Genomic DNA, 25,336 nt, shown 5'->3' with positions numbered 1-25,336 from the left:
TCAATGGAGAAATGTCTCATTGCGGCCCATTTTGTGACCACGTGCTCGTGTGGGGATGTAACTCACCTCAGAAAAGTGCTTATCAGAATGTCATTGTTTAAAGTTTGCACTTGCCTGAGCTGTCGGGAACCGACTCGCCAGCTCCTCAAGCCAGTGGGTGAATAAATTTCAAGCTCCCTGGTACAAACCAACCAGTGTGCTGAAAACGCTGCCAGGTGGCCATGGATCAGGAGTCGTTACAACAAAGATTCGGTGTTTCTGTGCCCTCTCTGAGTGCCACGAGTTAAAGGACTCCTGTGCAGCCACCTTGCGTATTGCTTGGACAGCTGTAGCGAGGGGTGTTAGAGCTGCTGTGCTCGAGCGTTCTGCAAAAAGGGCAACAGCACCTTTGCTTTAAGGTGGTTACTCTGAGGCACAGGTTGATCCTAAATTAAAATTCACCTTTGTTAGCAGTGCAGACTGAATCTAGTCACTGATCGCAAACCCCACCCCGTCTAGTCTGCTCCGCTGCTTCTGTTCAGACGCAGGTAATTATCGAGTCAAACATTTAGCTAGAAAATAGAATTAACCAGTGGACTGACTGAAAATAATTTAGGATGAGCTGCCTACCTGATGCTATACGCACATCCAGAGCCTCCTCTCTTCGTGCCAGCAGTCTCTCCCTTAGGCGAACAAGTTAACGTGTGTAACGGACACGCCAATAAAACAGCACAGGCTTCTGACTGCCCGAGCTCAATCCTATTTAAACATCCAGATGGTGAAACACATGGTGAATCCACATGTGACTCCAGACCAAGGAGACCTGGGCTCATGGAGACCAAGTAGCTCATCGTAACACATAAAGCTGATGTGCTCTACTGAAACCGATGTTTCAGCTTGACAGGACAACATCCTCTTCTTAGATGACCCAAACGTTTTCCTGAATTTAAGTCAAGGGCTTCAAGCCCCCCAAAATTTCCCTTCTTTAGACCACCTGTTTAACACAAATCCCACAACCAGTGCCGTTGATAAAATACAACCAGATTCCTTCTCAGAGAGCTTGTTTCTCTGAGTTTGATTTTTTTTCCTCCTTGTAATTAATGTACAGCAATAAAACTTGTCACTTTAGGGCAATGCTTCCCAAGGCCCTTCTGTACAGCATGGTTTTTAGGTTGCACACACACGATTCTCTGTGTGACACATACTTCTGCAAACCAAGTCAATTAAACACTTGAGTTTGTACAAGCAGCTCCATAGCAAAGATATTACCTGTACAGTGGATGATCAACTTTTCCTTTCTGTTCCTGCTGGAGACATACAGAACCACAATTGTGGGAAATGCCAGCAGGGTTACATGTGTGCTCAGTATGGACTGAGCTGGCAGATTATCAGACACTGCACACACAGGGTTGTCTGTGTTTCATCGGACACTAAAAAATGAAGAAAGTATTTGACTTGTGAGAGCATTACTCAGTGATTTTGGCACATGCCAGTGAAGAGCGCCTGTGACAATGTCATTTATTGATACTGTGTACATACAGCAATTGTGGAAATAATGTCTGCACTAGCAACTCATTTACATTTCTGTACCAAACTTTCACCTACACTTAATTACATGCTACTGGGCAGTATTTCCTTATGTCAGTGGATTATTTTTTAAGAATGCTGTGTTACACATTGCTTTCATCACTATTTGTGCGTAGGGCCAGGCAGCAAATCTGGAAGGGACTGTAATTGGTGTGTCTTATCCAAAACACAGGGACTCAAGGGCCTACGTTAACCAAAACCCAGGCTGTGCCCGCAATTAGGGACAGAAGTTATTCCTTAACCACCAAACATTTGTGGGAGCCATCCACGTTACGTTTCACATTCAGTTTAATTAGAACAGTGCTACCGATTCATTTGTACTCGGACATAATTTACTGACAGTGTTAACCATACAAGCGACGAGCAGCAGTTTCAAAGGTGAGCTGGCCTAGGTGAGTAGGTGACTTTTGGCATCAGTCCTCCTGCTTCGTTAAAAACCACTGCAGCTAACGTGGCTCCGAGCTGTTTTAGTAGACGTGAACCATGCCGTAGAGGAAAGTCCAGAACAGGACATAGGTGAAGAGCCCTCCTATCAGCCCCCCCGTGAACAACGGCCTTCGGGATTTAAAGTACTTATTCCATCGCCGCCCGGCTTTTAGCACCAGCAGCACGGAGAGCAGGACGGACGCCAGGAAGTAGAAGATGAAGCCGTGCAGACCGGTCAGGCCCAGGATCCCCGCCGTGGCGCCCGACAGCGCCGAGACAGACGTCCTGCAGTAGTCCAGGACGGCGGCGTTGCCCCGCACTGCCGCTTCGCTGATGAACTGCGGCCCCTCGCGCTTGGCCACCGCCGCGGCCATGGCTCCCCGCCGGGCTCGGGCACCTCCTCTCTCCCCGGGAAACTGCGGCGAAGGAGACACGCGCTGAGGGGCCGGTGGGCAGAGCGGGCGCAGCCCCGGCCCGCGCTGCAGCAGTGCCGCCCGCGGTCAGCCGCGCCGCGGCACCGGCCCGCCGGGCTCCGGGGCAGCCCCTGCAGCGAGGCCGCCTCAGGGTGCGCCGCTCCGGGAGCTCGTCGGCCTTCGGCGCCCGCGCGGAGGCACCGCCCGCGGGGCCCTCCCGCCTCCCCCCGGCCCGTACCTCTCATCCACGGCGGCGCGCTGCTCCGCGGACCCCTCGGCCGTCAGGCCTCACGCCCTGCCAAGGGAGAGCGCGCACCGCCCGTCACCGCGGGCCAGAGCCGAGGCCGCCGCGCCTCCCCGCCGGGCCCAACCTACCGCCGCCGCTGCCGCCGCACCTCTCGCCGCCCCGCCGGAAGCGCCTGTCAGGCATCTTGGCGCGGGCGCCGCCGGGAAAGCGGCCTGGCTTCCGGCCGCCGCGGGCGAGGCAGCAGGCGATTGGCTGGCGGGGGCGGCGACGACGGCGGGGGGCGGGGCTGGGCGAGGCGCTTTTGTTCGGGCGGCGGCGGCGGCGGGGCCATGTCGTACGTCCCGGGGCAGCCGGTCACCGCCGTGGTGGTGAGACAGCGGCGCGGTGGGGGCGCTGGGGGCTGCGAAGCGGGATGGGGGCGGTGGTGCCGGTGCCGCTTGGCAGCGCCTGTGGGCTGTCAGCGGGCGGAGGTGCCGTGGCCGCGTCCCGGGGCAGCCCCGGTGCGCGGAAGGAGCGGACGAAGGGCGCGGCCGGGCGGGCTGCGGGGGCCCCGGTGGCCGCTCCCTGCCCGCCCGGGCGGCGGCGGCTGTCAGCGCTTGCGGTGAGCTCGGCCCGCCCCGCCGCCCCCCGGAGTTACGGGCGGGCTGGGCGCACCGGCAGGGGAGGTGTTCCCTCCGGATGGGAGAACCGGCAGGAACAGACTCCCCCCCTCCGCCTTTTCCGGTGTCGCTTGAGAAGAGCGGGAGCAAGTCGCTGCCCCGCGCCTGGCGCAGGAGCGCGTTCGCCGCGGTACGGTGTCCCGCCGGCGGCCGCGTCGCCGCCGCTCCCTGGGCGCTTCGCTCGGTGCCCTGTGCTGCGAGCGGGTGCGCACGGAGGCGGGACGAGCTCCTGCCCGACCGGGTGGGGCTGGTGCAGCGGAGCTTTTACAGGATGGTAGTTGCTGCGGTCAACAAGCGGTGCGAGTAGGGGTCTCGTAGGGCACGAAATTTGATTGTGCTTTGGGCGGTGTGACCGAGCCCGGCTGAAACATGGAATCACAGGACGGTTTGGGTCGGAAGGGACCTTTAGAGGGCATCTAGTCCAACCCCCTGCCATGAGCAGAGACACCCTCCACTAGATCAGGCTGAAGAACCTTTTGAGGGGTTATGGTTCCTGTTAAGACCTTTTTATCTTGGGTCAAGAATCGCTCAAGCTGGTGTTTATACAGCATTTGGAGAAGGTGTAAAGCTTGCCAGGTACCTGCATTCATCGGAAGACACTGCCTGTGGATTACAAAAGACCGTTGATAAGTTATTTTGAAAAAGAACCATCCTATTAATAGATTGTTATTTCCACTGGTGAGGCCAGGCAGGAACGCAAGGCACATGGATAAAGAGCAAGATAAGTCTGGCTAGTGGCTGCTAGTGAGCAAGAGGTGACTCACGTTTGCAGAGACCTGCCCTGGTTTTAGTGTTTTCTCCTTGTATCCCCAGGCAGCAGTAAAGTGCTGAGCAGTTAAGGAGCTTGGCATGAGTGCCCTTGGGATGAGCTTGCCCATGCCTTCCTGTCCTGCTGTTTTGTGGAAGGGCAGAGAGCAGTTCAGAGCCAACTGTTGTCAACACCAAGGTTGCGTGTGAGTGCCAGGCGGCGAACAGCGTGTGATGGTTCTGCGCTGCCGAGGGGTGTGAGAGCATCTGCTCGCAATGTGGGAGCTCACCAAGCTGGGACGCAGCCAGCCTGCTCCACCAGGGTTGTGGGATCTCAGTGAAAGACAAACTGTGTGTTGTCTGTGTCTGAAACACACCTGAGGTTTCTTCCAGTGATCACAATACTCAGCTGTTTTATCTTTTTCTCTTTTCAGCAAAGAATTGAAATACACAAGCTTCGTCAAGGTGACAATTTGATTTTGGGATTCAGCATTGGAGGTGGCATTGATCAGGATCCTACTCAGAATCCTTTCTCTGAAGACAAGACCGACAAGGTCAGATGCTCTTTGTTTTCTGGAGCTGCTCTCTCTGCAAAAGCCTGAGCGAATCCAGCTCCGCCAGCAAGCTCAGCTCACTTGCATCTGTGTTCCGTCCTCTCGGAGCTGACTGCTGAGGTTGCTCTGTTGCCCTGTTGTCATTTGTTAACTAAGTTTGTTTTCAGTTAGCTCTCCACCTTTTCTGTTTTCCAACATTGCACAAACCTGTTTTTAACTAGAATCCTGTAATATCATGGGAGTATATTGTAGTATGTTCTATCTACTAGTGTGCTACAAAGTATTTTTGAATTGTCAGTAGAATGGCCCTTGAGTATTTAATGCTGCCATACTTAGTAAACAAACATTAATTTTTTTTCCAGGGTATCTATGTAACGAGGGTGACAGAAGGAGGCCCAGCGGAAGTTGCAGGACTTCAGATCGGAGATAAGATCATGCAGGTAAACACAAAGATAAGACTAGTACTCATGTACTACAGAGAAGTTTCTGTCTTCTGGGTACTTTCCAGGACGGTTTGTGGGGCTTACAAACAAACTGAGCTGTGGCATAAGCATATCTACTACATGGTTGGGATAGAACAGTTATAGGACACCTGTGAGTCCATGCATGTCTCTCATTATATGTTGTTTTTTTTCCCTAGGTGAATGGCTGGGATATGACAATGGTGACCCATGACCAAGCTAGGAAGAGGCTGACGAAAAGGAATGAAGAAGTGGTACGGCTGCTGGTGACCAGGCAATCTCTGCAGAAGGCTGTGCAACAATCCATGATGTCCTAATCAATCATCAAATTGGGGAAGGGTTGGGGAGGGAGATATATAGACTGATATCAAGCAAGGAAGCAAATGAACCTGAACAGGTTGTCTGGAAGGAGTGCATGTTCCTAACTGTGGTAAACACTACTTTTTTTTTTTTTCTCCTTTCTCTGGTGTAACTGGCAGTAGTAAAACTAGTCCCCTCAGCAAGAGTGCTTCTCTAAAGACTTCCCTGCAGGTACATGGTAAGACTTTATTGTAGTCATGGCTTTCAGGAGGACAGGACAAATCCTGATTATTTAAGGAAGCAACTGGAGAAAGCTTAACTTTGACAGGATTCTTTGGTAGAACAAAAGCTTCCTATTTTAAGAGGAAATATGGTTTCTGCTATGGAAGATAAGAGGATTTGCTGTGCTTAAGCTTGTAGAAGTGAGCAGTCCTGTCCCCTCATGTTATCAGATTAAAATACCAGAATTAAGAGTTGCACGCTGCTGTGGGGAGGAGCACTGTACTAATCTCACATTGTGTGCTAGCTAGATGGAATATGCTGAAAGGTTTGGGGCATTACAGTTTACTGCAAAGATTCCCTGTACAAAGCAACCACTTCAGACAAGAAACAAGCAAAAAACAAGTAAGTAACACAGAAGCGTTAGATTAATGCCTGTAAAGTACACTAAAAGTTCATAGACACTACCTTAATTTTCCTGTTTCCAAGTAATTTGTAGCATCAAATGAATCAGGTTTTAATGAAAGGAGTATGGAGCAGGAAAGAAAATGCTGTTGCTGAACTTACCAAAAGAGCTGCTCGTCGCTGTAGAGCCTTCAGTTCTTCATTCCATTTATATCAGACTTGCAATGGGAGGGGTGGATTTTGGTCTGCCTTCTGGAAGACTTTGCTTAAGTCACTGATTGATTGGACGGAAAAGGTGAATATGCCAGTAATTTCCAAAAGTGCCTCTTGACCAAATTTAAACTTCTGGTAAGATACTAAGTTGTTTAAATCAACATGCCACAGGATTTAAGATTCTTGCTGCAATGCTGAGTTAATTATCTAGCATCCTAGTGGTTTGTTAAGCAGCTAGCTTTACCGTTATCCAAAAACTGGAGCTCTTAATTCCCTTCAGTTGATTTCTATGTATCTATATGTTCCTTAAGCTGTCTTCAGGTAAGCTGTTGTAAATAGAACACGAGGAGGTGGCAGACTAACTTATTCAGTACGTTACTGCTGTGCCATGTACGTATGTTGTGATTAATGCATCTCAGACTGTTCTGTACACACCAGCAGATGCCTTTACCATTTTTGTATCTATGGAATTATTACAATAATGCTTTTGAATTTTGTAACTTAAGAATTCAGTGGTAAATTTTAAGGCTTTCAAGTTGAAGTTATTTTTGTTACTATAAAGATACACTGCTATTTGTATTGCTATTCCACTTGATTTTACACAATAAAACAAAGCTGGATTTCCTGAGCTGTTTCTCCTTATGTTTAAGAATGCCATATCACTTGCATGCCTCCAGCTGACACCTCTGTACTGGCTCAAAATGGACCGTGGGCTACATCAACACAATGCAGTCTGAGATTAGTAAGGTCTGACTTGCAGTATTAGTGAGCTGTCAAACCTCACCTGGTGTCTAGCAGAGGGGAGAAGGGGTTCTAGTTTTCTTTAGGTTGGCACCTTGTAAGATATACTAGCTTTTGAGCATTTTTTGAGCATTCAAGTATTGTGCAAGTACAATGCATGGATTCCCTTCTAGTTCTTTTAAAAGGTATAATACTTACCTTCAAGTAAGTCAAGACCTTGATCTGTACCTAGAATATACCATGTGTAGTTAGAAAGTTGTCCAGGAACAAAAAAATGTTCCAACTTTAATCATGGGGCTGTTAATTAACATCATCCACTTAGAAGTAACCTCTTTGGCAAATCTTTAATCTTTACCATCCACCATTTAGGATTCAAGGCGTGTCAGTGGAACTGAGCAAAATGAAGTTAGTGCACTTAAAAGTATTCAGAAAAATCTGAGCACTGTATTAACACCTTTGAAAGAGCTTTCAGTGAAACAAGAATACAGTTTCTGCTGCTTCTCAGTATTCTTTTTTTTAATAAGGAGTTCAGGTTCTAACATTTCTGTATTTCCTGTCAACCTCATTATTCTTTGATGTGCCACTACAGCTGTTAACAGCCAACCTGAGTGGTGGTCTACTGTGATCTGTCTGAGAAGTCAGCAGCAGCACTTAGATCCACAGTCAATCTTCAGTTGTTACATTAAGATATTAAGTGGTTGCTTAAACATTATCTTATGTTTTTGGAAGACAACACTGCTCTTTGGAAGTGAAGCACAATCAGAAAGACATCACTCTGGGTCTTTCTCTTTCCTGTTAGTGGAAAGAGCCATATGTTGCTTGGATAGCTCACGCTCTGCAGCTTCAACAGGCACAGGTCTTCCATTTGCAAGTGGTGGCTAGATAGCTTGCTGTCCTTTAAGGCATCTGGCGATCAGCATTTGGTGAGGTAACAGCTTGTATTCCATACCAGAGGATCCAGTATAAACAGATGAGAATCAGTATTTTTGGTAACTGGCAGTAAGCATCTTGAAATCCCTCAGCCAGGGAGCAAGTTCAATTTAGTGTTTTTGTCTTCACGAGTGATGTTATTCACAAGGTTCATACCCTCGTCTCCTGTAAAGGCAGTAGTGCTGGACCATAAAAACAATATCAAAGATGATGGAGAAGACACCCAGGCCAAACTTGGTTGGATCTCCAAAGATTAACTGCCACTGATCTGTCAAACACAAAATTACAGAGTGAAGACTAATTCCTCAAGTGTAATCTTGTCTCAAGACTACAAGATCATGACATACACAATTAGAGAAGTTCATGTTTATTACCTGGACTGCTTAGATACACCTTAAGACTGACTGTATTGTACATCTTATGCAAAGCTAACTGTTCCTGTGGTTTCTTCAGAATAGCTATTTCGTTTTGTATCTTGAAGCAATATGAACAGATTCTTTATTCTTAGTATAAGAACAGCTACCCATAATATAGCATAGACATCATTCTCCCAAGATAACCTACAGGTTTATATCTGCTTTGTAGTAAGCTTCTCCCACCCCATTAAGAGAGGCCCCACCACCCCAGTTCCAGCCTTACCGTTGTTGTATGATTGCAAAAACATCTGGAGAAGGCTGAAGCTTCCACCAGTGAAGTCTAGTAACACATTTCCAATGCTCCACCCGTCAGTACTCTTCCGACGGAAATTCATGTATGCCTGAGAGTGTAACGAGAAGTCAGTCAGCATGTTATGTACAAGCATTTCTGAGACTAACGTTTAAGAAGCCACCTGTACAGGTATACTGGTTTTGTCACTAAAAGACTAATAAATAATCATGGCTGGTTTAGTCAAACCAAGAACATACACTTCAGGCTTAGAGTGACAGTAATACAGCATAAAAGTGTACATTTACCTGTGGAAAATATTTTATCAATGTGACTGCTAACTTGATGTAAGAGAAGCAGAATAAGAACTGTAGCCATGTCATTTCCTCAGCTGCCGCAAGAAACAGTGTTGTAAATGTGAAGATCCATGCAAGTGTCAGTAGTCCAACAACAACTTTGGATACTTTCTGACCTGCTCTCTGAAACGAAAATGCAGATACACTTAGACTGACCTCAGTCACACATCTCCGGACACACTATAGGATACAGAATATGCTGAGGACTGTACAAGGTTACAGCTCAAACCTGTTGTTGTACCAGTTAGGTTGATACCACAAGGAAATTTAAAGATTAAATGAGTGCTACAGCAACTAGCTGTAGCAAGAGCTGATGAGCAATATTCAACAGCAATCATTTCAAACACTATCGTCCATGAGCAAGTGGGAAACAATCTTGTGGCAGTATTCTTGAGTATTTATGCTGCCTGTTATCAGTGCCACATCTGTAACAATCTCCTGAGTTCAGTCTGATGATATCAAGCATTTCTATATATGCAAAAGGCTGCTAATGCCGTTGTGGTAAAAGGTTCATGGTTGCCTTTTAATTCTTCACCAGAAAAGACTATTGCACCTAGCAGTGGTGACAAATGGGCTGTTATGGTTTTAGGATCACCAAAAGAAGCACCCCAAGAAATAAAGAGTTACTATCTAGAGAAAATTGGCTGTTCAGATCAGAGGCTTTTACAATGGGAATTAAATAACCACCTGATTAAACCAATCAGTTTCACATGAAAAGGGGGTGGGAATTATAAAAGGGCCTCTGCAGCAGTTTTGAAAGAAGAGAGGTTGAAAAAAGATGAAAGTCTGGATTGCAGGGAATTGCTGAGGACCTCTCCTAGTTTGAGGGATGCTCTAAGTAGGGAGGAAACAGCAAAGCACATACCAGCATCTGTATTGTGTAGAGCTGTAACCTAAGTGCTAGCTAGAGATCTGTTTCCCTTAGTTATTTTGAGTCCCTAAGGAGTTTACTTGTAAGCTCAGAACATCCATGACGCTGAAGTAGCTAAGCCTACTGGAGTTGCTACTTGCTCAGGAAAGATAAGGCAGCTGGATTGTGAAGCTTGACTTCTAGAAAGGCCAATGGAATTGCAACGCAGAGAGAGGACTTCGGAGCCCAAGAGGAGAAGGTGGTGAAAGGCAAGGTACTCACAGAGGGAGCTCTGCCAGAGCCCAGAGCTGTGACTCACCTCGTAGATGCAGCACTGTATGATGGTGAGCAGAGTCAGGACTACGGCGTGGAGGCTGAAGAAAACATCATTGATAGCCACAGGGTTCACCCCACTGGGATAACTGACTAAGAATTCCTCCTAAACGTAAGAGAAACCAAAACCAGCCAGACGCCTTAATTCACTTCTGTGGATGCCCACCCCCGCTGCAAATATTGAGAGATAATAATGCTTACCTTAATCAAGGGAATCCAGAAGAGTCCAACGTTAAACACACTGTATGCTATAAAGCCAGTAAGGTTTAAGGCTAGAAAGTCAAAGCTTAATCCGACAACACTAGAGAAGGGGAAAAAAAAGGATGAGAAATATGCATCAGAGCATTACAGGCAAGACCACAGAATGTACTGATTTATAGGCAATTTTTGATGTAAGCCAAAGCTGCAGGAATTGTAACAACATGATGCTGAGTTCATCAGGAAGCATGGTGAAATATCGCTCACACAGCTCGCACTGACAAGGTTGTGTCCCTGCTGTTTAACTTCACCCCTCTATGAGCTCCGCTAGTCTGATAAAACCATTCCAGCCTGGATCTACAGAAGCAGCAGCACATCTTTGCCAAAACAAATGCTTTAGTTTTCATATATAGTAATATTTCTACTAACAGTCACTTAGTTTAAGGGCAGCAGGCCTAATGATGACACTACAAGGAATGGTCTGATAAACAGCTCACAAGGTAAGTAAACTTCAAAGGGGGTCACCACAATTGGCTTGGCCAGATGACTTAAAACATGACACCAAAGGGAATGGGCAAGTCTCCTCTATCACAAGTTAGTACTGGAAGCCAAACCTTAGGATTAGGTGTCTGTAGGATGCACTTAGTTTCCTCTGACCTGCATGCATAAACGCTCACTGGGGCGGCATTTATTCAGGCCCCATCTTTGCCTTGCTCTTTTCTCCAGTCCTTCCCTGCATAATTCACAATAACCAAGGTGGTACATGTAACTGAAGCTAAAAACATGATTTGCAGAAGTGCTTGAGTGACTTGCAAACACACCTTAAGTTTCCTTACCTTTTTCGTCGCCAGTTCTCAAAGAGTTGAGGATAAAAGGAGATGGACCAAGCGAGGAAATATATCCAGCCAATCACTTCATCAGCGTATCTCACTATGATGCTGTGGATCACTTGAAATTGTATCCTAGGTCTGATGGTTAACACAAATAGAATTAGTTAATTTGTCTGTTCATACTTTTTTTCAGGAGATTTTGGCTTGTTCTGCTTTGAGAGAGAAAACAGAGTCCAGGAGTTGAGACAAGACAACAAAGATTCAGAGCTGGTTTCAGTTGAGTTGCTCCTCTTTTCTTTCGTGTCCTTGTTATGTTTAGGACATCTCCCACTCCTGTCCTCAACCTGCCCTTTTTTTCTTGCCTCAGTCTTTCCTTTCCACTCTTTTACCATAGAAATCTTCAAAAAGGTTATCTTATGACTATGGCTTCTACTCTCTCAGCACGAGGTCTGTTATGCAAGAGCAGAGTTTCATTTTTCATGTCTGCCAGCAAAGCCTCATGATCATGCCTGTCCTGTTGAGCATTTCATATGCTTACCTCTGCATTTAAAGGTCTTAAAAAGTCTTAAAAGCAGAAGCAAAATGAGGAAGTAAAACAGGAGTATCCTGTTGCTCAGTAGCATCTGAGCAACAAGCAAATACAATCCAGCTTTCTTAATCTTGCTAGACTGTTTTCCTATTAGGGAGGACTGGCACCTGTGAAGAGAGGGCTCCCGTAACCAGAAAGCAACACACCTCTATCTCATAGCAGTGATGTGGGCACACAGCTGCATGAGGCTATTAGCACTCCAGAACAAATCCTGCACAGTAAGAACAGTATCCCACTGGACATTTACAACCAAACGCCTCCTGGATCAGAAAAGCTGACATGTAGTTTTGATTCTTTTGAGAGGAGTTATTAAAAGCAGACTAAGGAGCCATGAGAACTCACCATCATCTAGTAATGCAATCTAAGATACCAAGATTATCACTCTGCTTCCATACCCTGTATTTATCTGAATACCTTGGGGATTGCTGGAGGGTCACCACATCTTCTCAACTACGTACCACCCATGTCCTATTAACTATTTAACTATAAGAAGAGAATAGATATCCCAAAGTTTAGGAAGCTGTAGGATAGTAAGCAGAACTAAAAAACAGTTTCTCACCCGGTTAAATTGGAATTAATGGTATAAAGATAAACTGTTACTTGTCCAACATCATCCGCTTTCACTTGGAAGTCTGTTTTGATGTGACCAGCAGGCAATTGTACCTGCAAGGCAAAGCAGAGGTAAGAAAGAGGAGAGTTGCACCATACTAGCGGGAGGCTTTTGTGTAAGGTCAGAAGTCTGTTCTGTCACTTACTTCATCAGGCAGTTCAACAATAGTGCTGTGTTTTGATGAGTGTGTAATGTTAAGAGTTATCACCAGTGTCTTATTTAATGGAGCCCTGTGAAGGCAGAAAAAACAAGTTAGACCAGTGCCCAAGTTCACAAAGACTGCTTCAGAGCTGCAGGAGAGTATCTGCTAAATCCTCACAACTGTGGCAAACATGATGAACAGTCCATATACAACTCCACCTACTTAGTACTCAGAGGAACACCAGCACCAAGGTATGTTAGCCTTGTACTATTTCTTTTATCTGAACCAGTGATGGGTAGTAGACAGCTATTTTGCCACGTTTTATCTCCCTCTTCTCCACACAATTGGCCAAGCAAAGTCATTGCCACCAGGATCTTATCATTGTGCTTGTTAACCATTTGCTGGTAAAGACGGGCAGAAATGATGAACACGTACTTGGGTGATGAAGGGCAGAAATTGTGGCACTACAGTAAGATAATACCAAAAACCCCTCAAAAAATAAAAACCCTCCAAGTCACATGGTCGTGCACAGCTTCCTCAGAGAACTTCACTGAGCAGTTGTCCAGGAGGTTTAATTGCACAGCAGTACTTGGAATATCATAAGGTTCAAACGCCTGTACTCTATGAAAAGATTAGAGTACCACATCTTTCTTTGCAAAAACAAAAGTTCTAGACTGTTGCAGCTATGTTTTTCCATTTTTACCACAATTCTTACGTTTTCCTGTGACTGCTTCCTTTACTTTGAGATCCCAAAGAGGAGGGGTGCATGTGTTTAACAATCCTTTCCTGGGAAGAGGCTGACATAGCAAAAACATGGGTAAACAATGCACTCTGCTAAACAACGAGACTAAGGCACATCAGCACCCCCCTGGAGTAGCTGCATTTCTTTTCTGGAAATGGCAAGTTCTGTTTGCTTGATAAAGTTTTTTTTTTGGGGGGGATCCCTCTAAGAAATGCATGTTTCTCTTATGCATCAAGTTTTAGAAATGGAGGACCTGTAAGTTCACTTATGGAAGATAGTTCAGTAAGCTAATATAAGGCAGACAGTACAAGACATCTTTTCCTGCTCAACTTCCCATACAAATGGCATGGGATATTGTTAGGGACCAACCATGGAAGGCAGTTTGTGAGAATGCTACACTATCTTGGTCTGTACTGGTACTAAGTGATGGAATAGTCTAGAAGTGGCCAGTCACACCAGTAAGATTCACTCTGCATGAACAATGAACTGAGTCTGCAGGAAAGTCTTAAGTGCATAGCCAAGTCCCACCCACTTTCTTGTCCCCCGTTCCAAAGAGAAAGTAAAGATGCAATCATGACTTAACCTCAGAGAGATGGTGACGTTTGTTGAACTTCCATTTTCTAACGAAACCACTTCAGGGACAGACAATACAATGACTTCATCTAGGGAGAAAAAAAAAACAAAAAACAAATAACCAAAACCCCACACGAATCTCAATTGCTGTGAATGATGAATAGCTACTTCAGAAGAACTATCTGCTTTCTTTTGTGATGTAGATGTTTTGTCCATTGGTACCTGCAGTGTAAGGTTAATAAAATTAGCACCCATGATAAACAGCAAAGGGACTGCAGCTTATTTTAAGGTGACTTAACAACTGAAAGGAGAAGTAAATAACTGTCACTTAAATGTATTACAAGGAAGCAATTTAAATATTTGAAGTGTAACAAAAGTTCAAGGCAATACAAGGCTGTAGGATACTTCAAACCCACACTAATTGTTTCTTGATGTGATCCTAGTAACTTAGGGGTCATAAACACCCAAAATTCAGTTTAAAATTGCTTCTTGGGCCACAAATTCAAACTAGGTATCCAGATGTTCAAGAGAATGTACATTTACTATCTTAACACTTCAGGAATCATAAGCACCGTGCTATAGAGCTCTGAAATATATAGTGCTCTGAAATACTGCTACTAAGGGGTAAACTTTACAATAATCCAGCTATGTTATACCACATCATGTGTTAAGAGAGGCTGAGATTCCATGTGCCAATACAACTGATATCAAAACCATACGCTGGCCACGTGTCAACAATTTTGACATTTGGAATCCAAGTCTGTTTTATTCACTGTATGTTTAAGGGACACAAGAGACAAAAGGAAGAACAAATTGCTATATAAAAATAAGATGAGAAACGGACAGATAAACAGGTTGCCCTGGATGCTTTTTCTCCTTGTCGCCATGGATGCTTTTTTCCTTGTTGCCATGGAACACGCAGTGTTCCTAAGAAGCTATTTAAGTGCAGGATAGCTGCAATCACTGACTGCCCCCCAGGCAGTGCTCCAGCTGCTGATGCAGAGGTGAGTTTGGAGCACGAGGCGAGCGCTCCGTTCCATCAGCGCCTCGCAGCACTGACCGTGGATGAGCGCAGCGAGCCAAGGAAGAGCTGATGGATGGGAAGCGTGGCACAGGTGTCCGAGGAAAGGCGTGAGGGGGACACTGCAGAGCCGCCCTCCTCCATCCACCTCTCACCCGTTCAGCCCTGCCCGGGGCGCCCAGGCTGGGACGGGCAAACACTCACCGCCAGGCCCCGGCAGCACCGACAGGCACAGCAGCGCGGGGAGCGGGTACGGCATCCTCATGGCGGACGAGCTGCAGGAAAAGCGGGGAGAAGGCTTTGCTCGGGACCCGCACGCTTCGCGGGGGCACCAGCCCACCCCCTCGGCTGGCAGCGCCCGACAAGCCGCTCCTGCCCAGCGCTGCCTGCTTGGCCGAGGGACCCTCCGCGCCCCTGAGAAGGCGTCGATCTTCAGCCTCTCTGCCCGAATTCCCGCGGGGACATCTTGCCCTCACAGCTCACCCCGCTCCCGCCACACGGACCTACCGCCCCCCGAGGGACCCCCCGCTCCCGCCGCGCGGGACTACAAATCTCGGCCCCGCACGGCCGGCGGCGCGGGGCACGCTGGGATGCGTAGTCCCTGCCGCCCGCCCTCAGGCGGCCCGGCGGAGCGGGGCCATCCCGCGCCTTAGGATGAGCTAATGCTGAGGAGAAGCTCCTACCTCTTTCCAGCGCTGCAGCTCCGTCCCGCACAGCCCCGGCTCTTCCCTTTTCAGCCTCTCACGTGAGGCGGCCGCCTGGGAGCTCCCCGCCCAGCGCGCGGTGTGCCGGCGCGGCCGCCCTCAGGTGCCATCTTGGGTGTGGCGGAGCTGGCCGGGCGCCGGTGTCCGGCGGTGTCTCCCTCTTCCCGGTCTGTGAGGAGGGAGAGCTGCGGGCGGAGGGAGGATTCGCCGCTTTGGGTGTTTGTTGAAGTTTCGTTTAAAGCCGTGCGGTTTTCCGGGGAGGGCTGGGGAAGGGGCGGTTTGTCACGCTCAAGATGGAGGGGTAGTGCCCGGGCGGTGCTGAGGTGAGATGCCCTCAGCCAGGGCACAAAGTCCAGGCCGCGCTCTCCAGCCCTTGCACGCTGCTGACGTGGCAGCCCCGCCGCTTGTGCCCTCGGCGCCCTTCGCTCTGTGGGCAGGTGCCCCCTCAGAGGCAGCGAGGAGCTGCGTGGGGCTGAACGTGGTGGGTGTCTGTCCAGCCACCAAGCAGAGACTCGTGTGTGGTGGGGAAGGTGGCCATGGCGGGCAGTGAGGCGGCGGGCAGGCCTGCTCCCACCTGCGTGCTGGGCATCGACCTGGGCACCACGTCGGTTAAGGCGGCCCTGTTGGCAGGGGCAGAGCAAGGGCAGGTGGTGGCAGAGAGCTCCAGGGAGACGCGGGCACACACCAGTAGCCTGGAAGCTGGACCGCAGGTAAGGGGTGCCAGATAGCACTGCTGGGAATTTCACGATACATTGCAGCTGGGTTGTATTGCTGCACTTTTCAGGCTTCAGTGGCTTTCCTGGATTGTTTTTGTGCCTAGAATGATGGAGACAATTGCTGCGTGTGTCTGGAGGTCTGAAAGCAGAATTAAAACACTCTCTGTTTACTGTTCAAGAAAGTCAAGTAAAGCTGCTTGTTTGGAGAAAGACCTAGATTTTGAAAAGTTGCATGAGACAATCTAAAAGTATTCTCCCATGAACCATCACCTTGTCTTTGATGTTGCCAGTCAGGAAACAGCAGTCACTGGAAGGGTATTTTGCACTTTAATGTGAGATGGAATCACAACTGGAAATCCCCCGTGGAAATAACCGAGAACATGTACTTTTGTTGAAGATCTTTACATCCATTTTATTGGTCAATCTAAGAAAGGATGAATCAGAATCATAAAAAATATGTATCAACTTTCCTCTGGCCTAGTATTGTAGTGAGTCCAGGGGCTCACTTCTGAGCAAAGATACCAAACAGGCCAGCCCTTCTCCCTACAGTCATGTTTAGCAGCTAAAGTTTGTATGGGCAGAATGGTTCACACCTATATGTAGACTATATTTGAATACTTTTGCTTGTAATCTTCAAACTGGTCTGTCACAATGTAATCTGAACCTTCAAAAGCCTGAAATCTGGAATACAGGTTCTCTCGTGGCGCAGTTGAGTCAGTTTACCAAGTAGACCAGTCTGCTGAGTAGTTCCAGGAGTAAAGTGTCCAGAAACAAAGTATCAGCATCATCAAAATCAACATTGAGTAGATATGGAAGGTGTAAGGGAGACTGCATGCCAGTCAGAACACACAGATAATCCTCTTTGTGAGGAAAAAGAAGAGCAGTGTGTAGGTGAACTAATGAAAGCATGTAATCAGTGTTAATGGATTTTTTAGAAAGGTATATTTAAGTATGGTAACTTAGGAAATTAAGAATTATTTGGCCTTCAGTTTAAGAGGCTGTTACCACGTTCTAACTTGCTAGCATTGGTTTCTAGTTTTTGTGGTTTTGTGGGTTTTTTGCCTTTTTTGTTTTCAATTTAGTAGTGAATGTTATTCTAATATATGCTATTAAGCTAAATGAATTCTGTTCTTCACTTCTGACTAGAGTAGCCTTGTTTAATAAATACACTGAGTGAATCCTAATGGTTTCATGCTGAGAATAATGCTTTATGATTGCAGGGAATGGAACAGAATGTCCAGAGAATAATAAGAGCACTGAATGAATGCCTTGCTGCTCTACCTCAGCAACAGCTTCAAAGAGTCAGTCACATTGGCATTTCAGGACAAATGCATGGAGTTGTATTTTGGAAAAAAGATAAAGGTAACATTAACTCTTTGGCATTCCTGTTCAGAATATTTGGATGCAGAAAATAAATTTTTGACACTGAAGTGATCTGTGGGAAACTGCTGCATGTTTACTTTGGTCTTCTGTAAAACAGAATTAACAGAAGATCTTCTGTGGGGATTTTGCTTTAATTACTGGAATTTCAGCTACTGACTTTATTTAACCATGTTGTTTACACAGATTAGTCAAAGGATTTAGTCTTATGAGATCCCTGCAGAGTCAGCACAGTTATTAATATGAAGGAGGAATAACGTATTTGTGGCTTGTTAATTGTTTGTCCATCATATGCTACCTGCTGCCAGCTGAAAAAACTTGTACATCATGTGAATGACTTTTTCAGGAGAAACTTTTATTCACCTCATAAAACTACCTCATAAACTACCTATTGCCCAGTATCTCAATACCTTCTAATGATTCTATGGTAGCAGTATTGGCAGTTCTGTGTATGCCTTGAAAAATCAGCTGTGCTTGATCTTTATGTCAGAATGTGCACAGCAGTAGCTATCCAGCAGTGAATACTGCTATGTTATTTTGAAGTGCTGTTTGAAAGTACAGTAGGGGAAAAGTTGAAGTTCAGTAAACGATGTTTTCAGTCTTTTTGATTTTTTTTCCCCCCCCAAAAAAAATCTTGAGGCATTTTTTTTCCTAACAATTCATAGACTGTCATGTTGCATTCATCTTGCTGCTTACGATTCTGTTAGTAGGAGCTGAAAAACAATTATTGTCGTGATTCTGAATACTCAGATGCTTGTAGAAGGAAGCGCTAAGACCTCAGAAACAAAATCAGCCACAGAGAGGTAGTCACATGAGGCTGGATTGTGCAAATAACCTTTATGACAGCAAAGGTGTTTGAAAAATTCAGGCCTTGGATTGCCAGCTCTGTGAGATAGAGATGAATTGTCTTCTTGGCTAACTTCCTGTAAACCTACCGAAATCCAAGGCTCAGTTTTCAGAATGTGGTTCCATGTCTTCTTTCTCTTAACCTTATGATGTGCACATCTGAGCAATTACACAAGTCTTATAAGAATAGCAGTTATGCAGATTAAGCAAAGATTTATTGTAAACCACAGAATAGATTTCCCAAAAGTGCTGGTCACTGCCAGTCAAACGTTGTCAGAGTCTTAATTGCTTTAAGTGACACCGTGCTATTCATTACTGGCTGTAATTTTACATTAAATGCTAAAATGATTAGAAAGAAAGAAATCCAAAGGCTGATGGGCTGAAGGAGCTGTTGCTTGCTTTCCAGCTGTCCCAAGGGCTGCCTAACAAAGCCTCATGGGTTCACAGTAGACGTAGATTCTTATGTCATATTGATTAATATTTTATTTCCTAAAGCCACATGCCACTTTTTTTTCATTTCTATCAAGTGAAAGAGGGTGTTTGCTCTCATTTGTTTTGAGTAGACTAAGTGAATCCATGCACTTTGGGACACAAATTACATCTTTAATAGCATCCTTTAGGGTTAGATTTATGGTTAATAATATTTCTTAGAATCCATTTAAAACTAAAAAAGCAAACGGATTGGAAATTTGCTTCAAACAGGGAATTAAGAGAAGAAGAAAAAGTACGTTTTTGCTTTGCATGTTTCACGTAGCACTTCCCAGCTTTCATGGCTGCTTTTCACTGTGTGAGTGTAACTTCAAATCCCTGTATCCATCCAAGAAAGACTCTTTTAGCCGTGTTTGTGCTCGTCAGTCTCTTCTCCGACCTGTAGGACAAGCAGCACAGCACAGCTTGAAACTCTGCTCCCATCCCCAGGCAAAACCAAAAGGTTGCCTCAGTTACAGAGCAAGCTGGAGACAGTGTGTGGCCTGTCCTGTCCCCACAGCGTGGCCAGGCATCACCTGGGGGAGCAGGAGCTGTCAGGGGTGGAAGCTGTGCCAGCCAAGTGTGCTCGCAAACATCACGTGCCAGTGCTTGATTGAGCCTCTGCTTAGTTTGCTGCTCTGACAGGACCGTGTGCTGCGTTTGCAGGACTGCTTGTGTCGAGCATGTCAGGGCAGGAAGGAGCACACAGGACTGCAGCAGTAGTAGGCATTGCTGAGATGGCTCCCTGCAGCTCTGAGAAGTTGCCATAATTTAGCTGAGGCCTTCACGGGAAAGAATGTGACGGTTTCATCAAAGGTGTAGTGTTCTTCCTTCAAAAGGAACATGCTGGACTGGTAAAACTGCAAACTGAGATAAACCCTCTTCTGCCTTTGGAGAAGCTTTGTTGTGTAGCACAGGGAAGGGATACTCTGTAGTACATTGCAGTCCATTGCTTAATACATATGATCCAGGTTTCCTGTTGCTTTGGCTCCAAAGGTGGATGAAACTATGTGCTGTCCATCATGGGCAGTTTGTTACTAATACAACGTCCTCTGGGTCATGATGTGGCAGATCCCAGTTAAAGTTTATGTGTGAGAGCTGTCATATCAGCTCATTACCTCCCATACCACAACTGCAATTTTTTTTGTGGGTCACCTGTTATTTAAGTTGTATCATTAGTATCTCGAGGTGCAAGTTGCTTGTTCTTCTAGGCACTGGGAGTGTTAGAGAGAAGGAAGGCCTTGGATACCATTCGGTGTTTGGGCAAAGGATGACTGGCATAATGACGTTATCTAGGGCTGAAAGCTATAATGAATTCTATTACAATCATAATGTCTATCTTCTCTTTTTCCAATATATTTGACAAATTATCAAAAGTGTCTGGAAATTCAGAATACCAGGCAGACTTTGCTTCAGGGAGTCACTAGGCTTCTCGGATCTGTGTGTTTCAGGTTGCAAGTGGACAGAATGTGGTACAGGCCCAACCTTTGAGCCCGAGGAGGTCAGTCATCTGATTACTTGGCAAGACGGCCGCTGCAGTCCCACCTTCCTCTCTAGTCTTCCTCTGCCACAGTCACATATCAGCTTGGCTACAGGATTTGGATGTGCCACAGTCTACTGGTATTTAAAGAAGAGGTACATTGTTTCTCAAAAGGGCTTCTGTATCAGGCTCTTTCACTGGCAGTTTCTCATCTTGAATTTATTTGACAGTTAGAATTGCTGTCACATGTTAATGCTACTACAGACTGAGGGGCTGCATTTTTCTGTCATCATAATATAATTAAGTAGTCAAAGAATATTTAAAATGGCAGTATTCAATATCAGCTATATGCAACTGAGCACACAAGAGTCTCTGACCTCATAAAAATACTACAGATCTCTTTAATAAAAATAAAAGCTTTTGACCATATAGTAGCAGAAGCCTTAAAAGTATTATAGAATAATTCTAGTCCATCCTACCACTCAGAGGAGCTCTGCTAATGCAGTTTGAACATTATAATTTTGCCTTGTGCAGATCATGAAAACTAAAAACATGCCTAAAACAGCAACAGAGTTGCTTTGTCTGCTTGCTGCCAGATGCGAAAACAAACAGTCCCTAAATGAGTTTCAGCTCCTTCCTTCCTTCCACACGAGATCCTTATGAGGTGTTACGAATGGCCTGCTTTGTTGTGGCGTGTTTGCAGAGGATAAAATTTTTCACTTATGACTTGGCATCAGCAGGATTTGCTCTTCGGTTTCGTCTGCAGTATGCTACGTTTCTCAAAGAGCCAATGTCTTCCTCTGCAATGAGTTCAGGTTCGATAAATGGGGAAAAACTTATTAGATCTTGGTTTCTTCCAGTGTGTGTCCAGCAAATGTATGGAGCGTGGCGTGATCTTGCTTTAGAGCTGTATAACTCATGAGTCCAGCTGCTTTGTTTTGTTCCTGTTGTGTTTCACCATTTGGAACGTTTCCATTCATATGATTTGTGGATCCTGGAGCAACTGCAGGAATTTACCTGTTTTTCTCAAATGTTTCAGGATCAACAAAGTGACTTTTTTCTTGTGCAAACAATTACTGCCTTCCTGGTAACTTCTGCAATGGTGTGCTTTTGAACCTAGGCAACTCATTCCTTAAAGCCACTGCCTCCCCATCTTCCATCAGGACCTACGTATTGCTGCTGTGGTAACAGCTTGGAAAACAAATTCTGTTCAAAAAACCAAATCAAACCAACAAAATGCAGATTGATCACTGAGATGACTGTTTCACTTTTAGATGAGACCACACGTGTCTGAAGTTCCTGAAAGCAATGGAAGCAATCTTGCTCCCACTGTCTTAAAGCACCCCATTGTTTTTGTTTTAAAAATGTTTTGTTTAAAAGTCCAGATTTTCTGAAGTCTTACGATGCAGCTGGCACTATCCACGACTATGTGGTTGCCATGTTGTGTGACCTGAAGAAGCCGCTCATGTCCACCCAGAACGCTGCCAGCTGGGGATATTTTAATTCCAGAAGCAAAAGCTGGAATACTGACATGTAAGTGCTAAGGTCATTCAGTGGGTTTTGTGACTTGCTTGTGTCAGGCAATGCGAACACCTTTTCAGGCCCTAAGTATGAATGTGCTACAGATAAAAAGTGATTGAAAGTTACTCCTAATCAATTGTTGATGTGACCTGTACTGAAGGATTATTGTGAATTCGCTCTGGTTTGTAAGGTCTATATGTTTACGTTATGTAAAATCTGGCAGAGTGTTTTTAGACATACCTGAGACAGCAGAGCTGCCAGACTTGTCAGTGGCCTTGTACACCAAACTGTTCTCTCCTTTTCTGTGGTGGGATGGGATGGACATGTGCATGCTGCAGCCAAGGTGTTACCTCTGTGATGGCAGAAGATAGTGGCTATTCTGTAGTTCTTTCAGCTGAGGTCCTTCATAACTACTTAGACTTACTCGTGATAATACCTAAGAGTTATTTTTTAATGATTTGCTCTATGAGAGCTGAGTGCTAAGGCTTTATATATTTCAGGGCTTAGGTTAGGCCAGGACTCCAAGGTGAAAAGACTGCTCCTGAAGGTATGAAAGACCGACAGAAACTTGCATTTGGCCTACTGAACTTTTACTAATCTGGTGTTGTTACTGTAACCATGTGGTGTACCTTGCAGTTGATTGCAAGGACTTAACTGGACTTAACTCTTTGTGATTTGGTTTTGAACCACTAACTGCACGACAGCTTAAAGTTCTTTGACACTTTGACACATGAAAGTTGCATTTTTTTGCTGGTTTTGTGATTGTCTCTTTACCTTGGAACTGCTTGTCCGTATGACATCTGTAGGTTAAACTTGCTGAACATGTACTGCTGTGTAATATCAGGTAATCAGATTGCATACATAAAGGCAAGTTATTTATTCTTCTAGACTACTCGAGTTTACCCAGCCCGCTGAACTGGAATGCTGCTCTGTCCAAGACAAAGCTTTCTAAATAGGTGAAAGCATCCATAAATTCAGCAGCCACAAACGTATGGCCAGGTTCAGCTGTGACTTCAGAGAGGTCTTTGTAGTCATGCCGCACATTCCCATACTGCTTTTCTGCAAGAATATTGTTCCGATTGCAGATTGAAAAAGTCTGGCTTTCCTACACACTTGCTTCCAGAGGTGGGAGACCCTGGCGATATTGCAGGCAGGACAATCTGTGTGTGGCATGGAATACCCAAAGGAGCAAAAGTAGGAATTGCTCTGGGAGATTTCCAGTGCTCTGTTTATTCCTGTCTGACTGAGAGGACTGATGCAGGTATGATCATTGTGGTGTCTTACTTGGTTTTCTCAGTGTCCTCCTTCAAGATAGCCTAGTAAAACACTGATTTCTTTTTTTTTTCCTTTTTTCTTTTTTTTTTTTTTTTCCTTTTGTCTTCTAGTTCTTAATATCAGTACCTCTGCTCAGCTGACTATCTCAATGCCCCTGGGTTTCCAGCCTCCAGAGACACCAGATCCTTCCTCAGCTGTTACTTATTTTCCCTACTTCAATGGTGACTACTTGGCGGTGGCAGCATCACTTAACGGAGGCAATGTGCTGGCAGCATTTGTGGAGATGGTGGCACGGTGGACAGAAGAGCTAGGTAAGCTATTTCAAGGATACTTAAAGCTTAAAATTGAGGTTGATCAGCAAGGCAAAAGGAAGCTAAGGCAAAGGAACAAGCCTAGAGCTGTTTCGTCGTGACATATAAGGAACAAGGATATAATTCTTAGGTCATGCTTGCTACATCTCTGGAATTTCCTGCTGAAGCTTATGAACGTGCTGGGACAGTCATGCTTGGACTCCACATTCATGTTGCCTCTAGGTTTCGGGTTTTCTTTTAAGAAGGCATGACAATTATTTTTTGCAAGTTGCTTTTCAAAAGGAAGGGTCAGCAAATTGGAGGACAGCCTCTAATTTTGCATGACTGCAGTCCAAAAGAGTCTTTTGTTTATATCAGTTGCCCTTTGCTGCATATTTTGCAGCACTCTAATGAACTTCAGGACTCAAACTCGTGTAGTATCTTCTAAGTGCTTTAAACATGGTCTTTACCAGATTTTGGTGGTTGGTTTTGCAATACAGAAATAAACTCTGAAATTGTTTTTTCTGTGAGTACTTGGAAGTGAACTGTGCATGCCCATGCAATCCAGCCACTGAAGCTGAAGTCTGCCATTACTGCCCTTAAAGGTGTTGGTTGATGTAACTTAGCATGGTATAAGCAAAGAGGAGCAGCTGTATTATCAGAAAAGTAGCTTCTGCAATCAGAAGATATCTAGTATCACGGATACTAGATACAATTGGATGGGAAAACTGTGTTTCATAATCCTGGAAGAACAATTACCTTTGGCACAGGGAGAAAGGTACACAGTATTTTGCTGAACAGGTGGATCGGTTTCCATTTTAAGTCTCCACAGGAAAGATACATTTGACCCCTTCAGATTAGTAATATGATATTTCCCATCTGCAGGACTTCAGGTTCAGGAGTCTGCCATCTATACAAAGATAATCAAAGCAGCTTTGGCCCAAAACGACAGCAAACTCTCAGTGCAACCAACCATGTTTGGAGAGAGACACACTCCCGAGCAGTTGGCATCGGTGACCAATATTGCTGTCTCTGAACTCTCCCTGGGTCACGTCACCCGAGCTCTGTGCCGTGGCATCATTGAAAACCTCCGTTCCATGTTACCTGTGCAGCGCCTGATGGAGACCGGAGTGAGGAGGATTCTGGGGAGCGGGAGTGCCCTTGCCAGGAACGAAGTGCTGAGGCAGGAAGTGGAAAGGATTTTTCCATTCCCTGTCGTTTATGGGAAGGATGTCGATGCTGCTGTGGGGGCTGCCATGGTGATGTTCCACAGAAAATAAAGTCATTGTTTGGAATGGCCTGAGATGCAGCTGCTTTTTTTTTTTTTTTTTCCTCCTGGCTGTACAATGTTTCCTTTCTCTTCCTTCACTTTTTCTGGAGTTGTATTCCACATGCCATCTCACTCATTACAGTGGGAAAAAAAAGCTTGCATATAATGTCCGCTTCTGCTTCTGGGTGTACACGTTTTGTTGCTCAGTCATTCCCATATGTGAAATGAGAAGTAATTATCACATCAAATTTGACTGGATGACTAGGAAAGATCCATTAACTTTCTGCATAAAATGATACTTCATGCAAGGCTCATTTTCCTGGTAGGAAATATGTTTAGAAGGACTAGGAGAAATGAGTAGGTGTCTGAAACTTAGTGTGGTGCTTTCATCAGAGACTTCTTGTCCTTGAGGTGTCTCACAAGGTACATACATACAGGCAGCAGACCAGGATGTCAGCCTTGTTTAGGGAGTTTAGTGGCTCTTGCACGGAATGAATGCCAGTTTTGCCTAGTTGCATGTTGTCTCTGTAAAAGATGGAATACAACCTTGGCTTGAATGTCGACAAAACAGCCAAAATAAAACATGGAGAGTTATTTCTGTGGCTACGCAGGTCGG

General features: G+C 45.5%; 4 protein-coding genes across 6 annotated transcripts; 2 read left to right on the top strand and 2 right to left on the bottom strand.

Annotated features, from left to right (window-relative positions):
- Nucleotides 1-1,838: 1,838 nt before the first annotated feature.
- On the bottom strand, nt 1,839-2,366 carry EMC6 (ER membrane protein complex subunit 6). Its single transcript, XM_009980016.2, has one exon. The coding sequence runs from the start codon at nt 2,364-2,366 to the stop codon at nt 2,034-2,036; it is 333 nt and encodes a 110-aa protein (XP_009978318.2). The 3' UTR covers nt 1,839-2,033.
- Nucleotides 2,367-2,975: 609 nt separating this feature from the next.
- TAX1BP3 (Tax1 binding protein 3) lies at nt 2,976-6,825 on the top strand. Of its 2 annotated transcripts, XM_086624676.1 has the most exons (4): nt 2,976-3,020; nt 4,493-4,612; nt 4,975-5,052; nt 5,253-6,825. In XM_086624676.1, exons 1-4 carry the CDS (start codon nt 2,982-2,984, stop codon nt 5,388-5,390), a joined length of 375 nt encoding a protein of 124 aa, XP_086480802.1. In that variant the 5' UTR covers nt 2,976-2,981; the 3' UTR covers nt 5,391-6,825. The 2 variants fall into 2 exon arrangements, with proteins under 2 accessions (XP_086480802.1, XP_086480803.1); XM_086624677.1 differs by lacking the exon at nt 4,975-5,052.
- Nucleotides 6,826-7,730: 905 nt separating this feature from the next.
- Nucleotides 7,731-15,035, bottom strand: CTNS (cystinosin, lysosomal cystine transporter). 2 transcript variants are annotated; one of them, XM_086624670.1, is made up of 11 exons: nt 14,975-15,035; nt 13,936-13,971; nt 13,760-13,838; nt 12,438-12,522; nt 12,242-12,345; nt 11,100-11,231; nt 10,267-10,366; nt 10,052-10,171; nt 8,835-9,005; nt 8,521-8,638; nt 7,731-8,149 (listed from the first exon to the last, which is right to left on the bottom strand). In XM_086624670.1, the coding sequence occupies exons 1-11, from the start codon at nt 15,033-15,035 to the stop codon at nt 8,019-8,021; spliced, it is 1,137 nt and encodes a 378-aa protein (XP_086480796.1). In that variant the 3' UTR covers nt 7,731-8,018. The 2 variants fall into 2 exon arrangements, with proteins under 2 accessions (XP_086480796.1, XP_009980921.1); XM_009982619.2 differs by lacking the exon at nt 13,936-13,971.
- A 975-nt stretch (nt 15,036-16,010) lies between these two features.
- On the top strand, nt 16,011-24,730 carry SHPK (sedoheptulokinase). Its single transcript, XM_009977531.2, has 7 exons — nt 16,011-16,184; nt 17,411-17,552; nt 20,336-20,519; nt 21,745-21,897; nt 22,971-23,146; nt 23,271-23,471; nt 24,336-24,730. Exons 1-7 carry the CDS (start codon nt 16,011-16,013, stop codon nt 24,728-24,730), a joined length of 1,425 nt encoding a protein of 474 aa, XP_009975833.1.
- Nucleotides 24,731-25,336: the final 606 nt, after the last annotated feature.

The sequence above is a fragment of the Tauraco erythrolophus genome, chromosome 21 (assembly GCF_009769465.1).
Source record: "Tauraco erythrolophus isolate bTauEry1 chromosome 21, bTauEry1.pri, whole genome shotgun sequence".
Lineage (NCBI taxonomy): Eukaryota > Metazoa > Chordata > Aves > Musophagiformes > Musophagidae > Tauraco > Tauraco erythrolophus.
The sequence above is the reverse complement of the archived record's forward strand: the minus strand, read 5'-3'. Positions and strand labels throughout refer to the sequence as shown.

Coding starts and splice junctions, on each gene's coding strand:
- EMC6 (XM_009980016.2), bottom strand. CDS start 2,366: ATGGCCGCGGCGGTGGCCAAGCGCGAGGGGCCGCAGTTCATCAGCGAA.
- TAX1BP3 (XM_086624676.1), top strand. CDS start 2,982: ATGTCGTACGTCCCGGGGCAGCCGGTCACCGCCGTGGTG. Junction 3,021..4,492: donor AGCCGGTCACCGCCGTGGTG/GTGAGACAGCGG, acceptor TTCTCTTTTCAG/CAAAGAATTGAAATACACAA. Junction 4,613..4,974: donor CTGAAGACAAGACCGACAAG/GTCAGATGCTCT, acceptor TTTTTTTTCCAG/GGTATCTATGTAACGAGGGT.
- CTNS (XM_086624670.1), bottom strand. CDS start 15,035: ATGAGGATGCCGTACCCGCTCCCCGCGCTGCTGTGCCTGTCGGTGCTG. Junction 13,839..13,935: donor CATCTACATCACAAAAGAAA/GCAGATAGTTCT, acceptor TTTTCTCCCTAG/ATGAAGTCATTGTATTGTCT. Junction 8,639..8,834: donor TGATAAAATATTTTCCACAG/GTAAATGTACAC, acceptor TTACACTCTCAG/GCATACATGAATTTCCGTCG.
- SHPK (XM_009977531.2), top strand. CDS start 16,011: ATGGCGGGCAGTGAGGCGGCGGGCAGGCCTGCTCCCACCTGCGTGCTG. Junction 16,185..17,410: donor GCCTGGAAGCTGGACCGCAG/GTAAGGGGTGCC, acceptor TTATGATTGCAG/GGAATGGAACAGAATGTCCA. Junction 23,147..23,270: donor GACTGAGAGGACTGATGCAG/GTATGATCATTG, acceptor TTTGTCTTCTAG/TTCTTAATATCAGTACCTCT.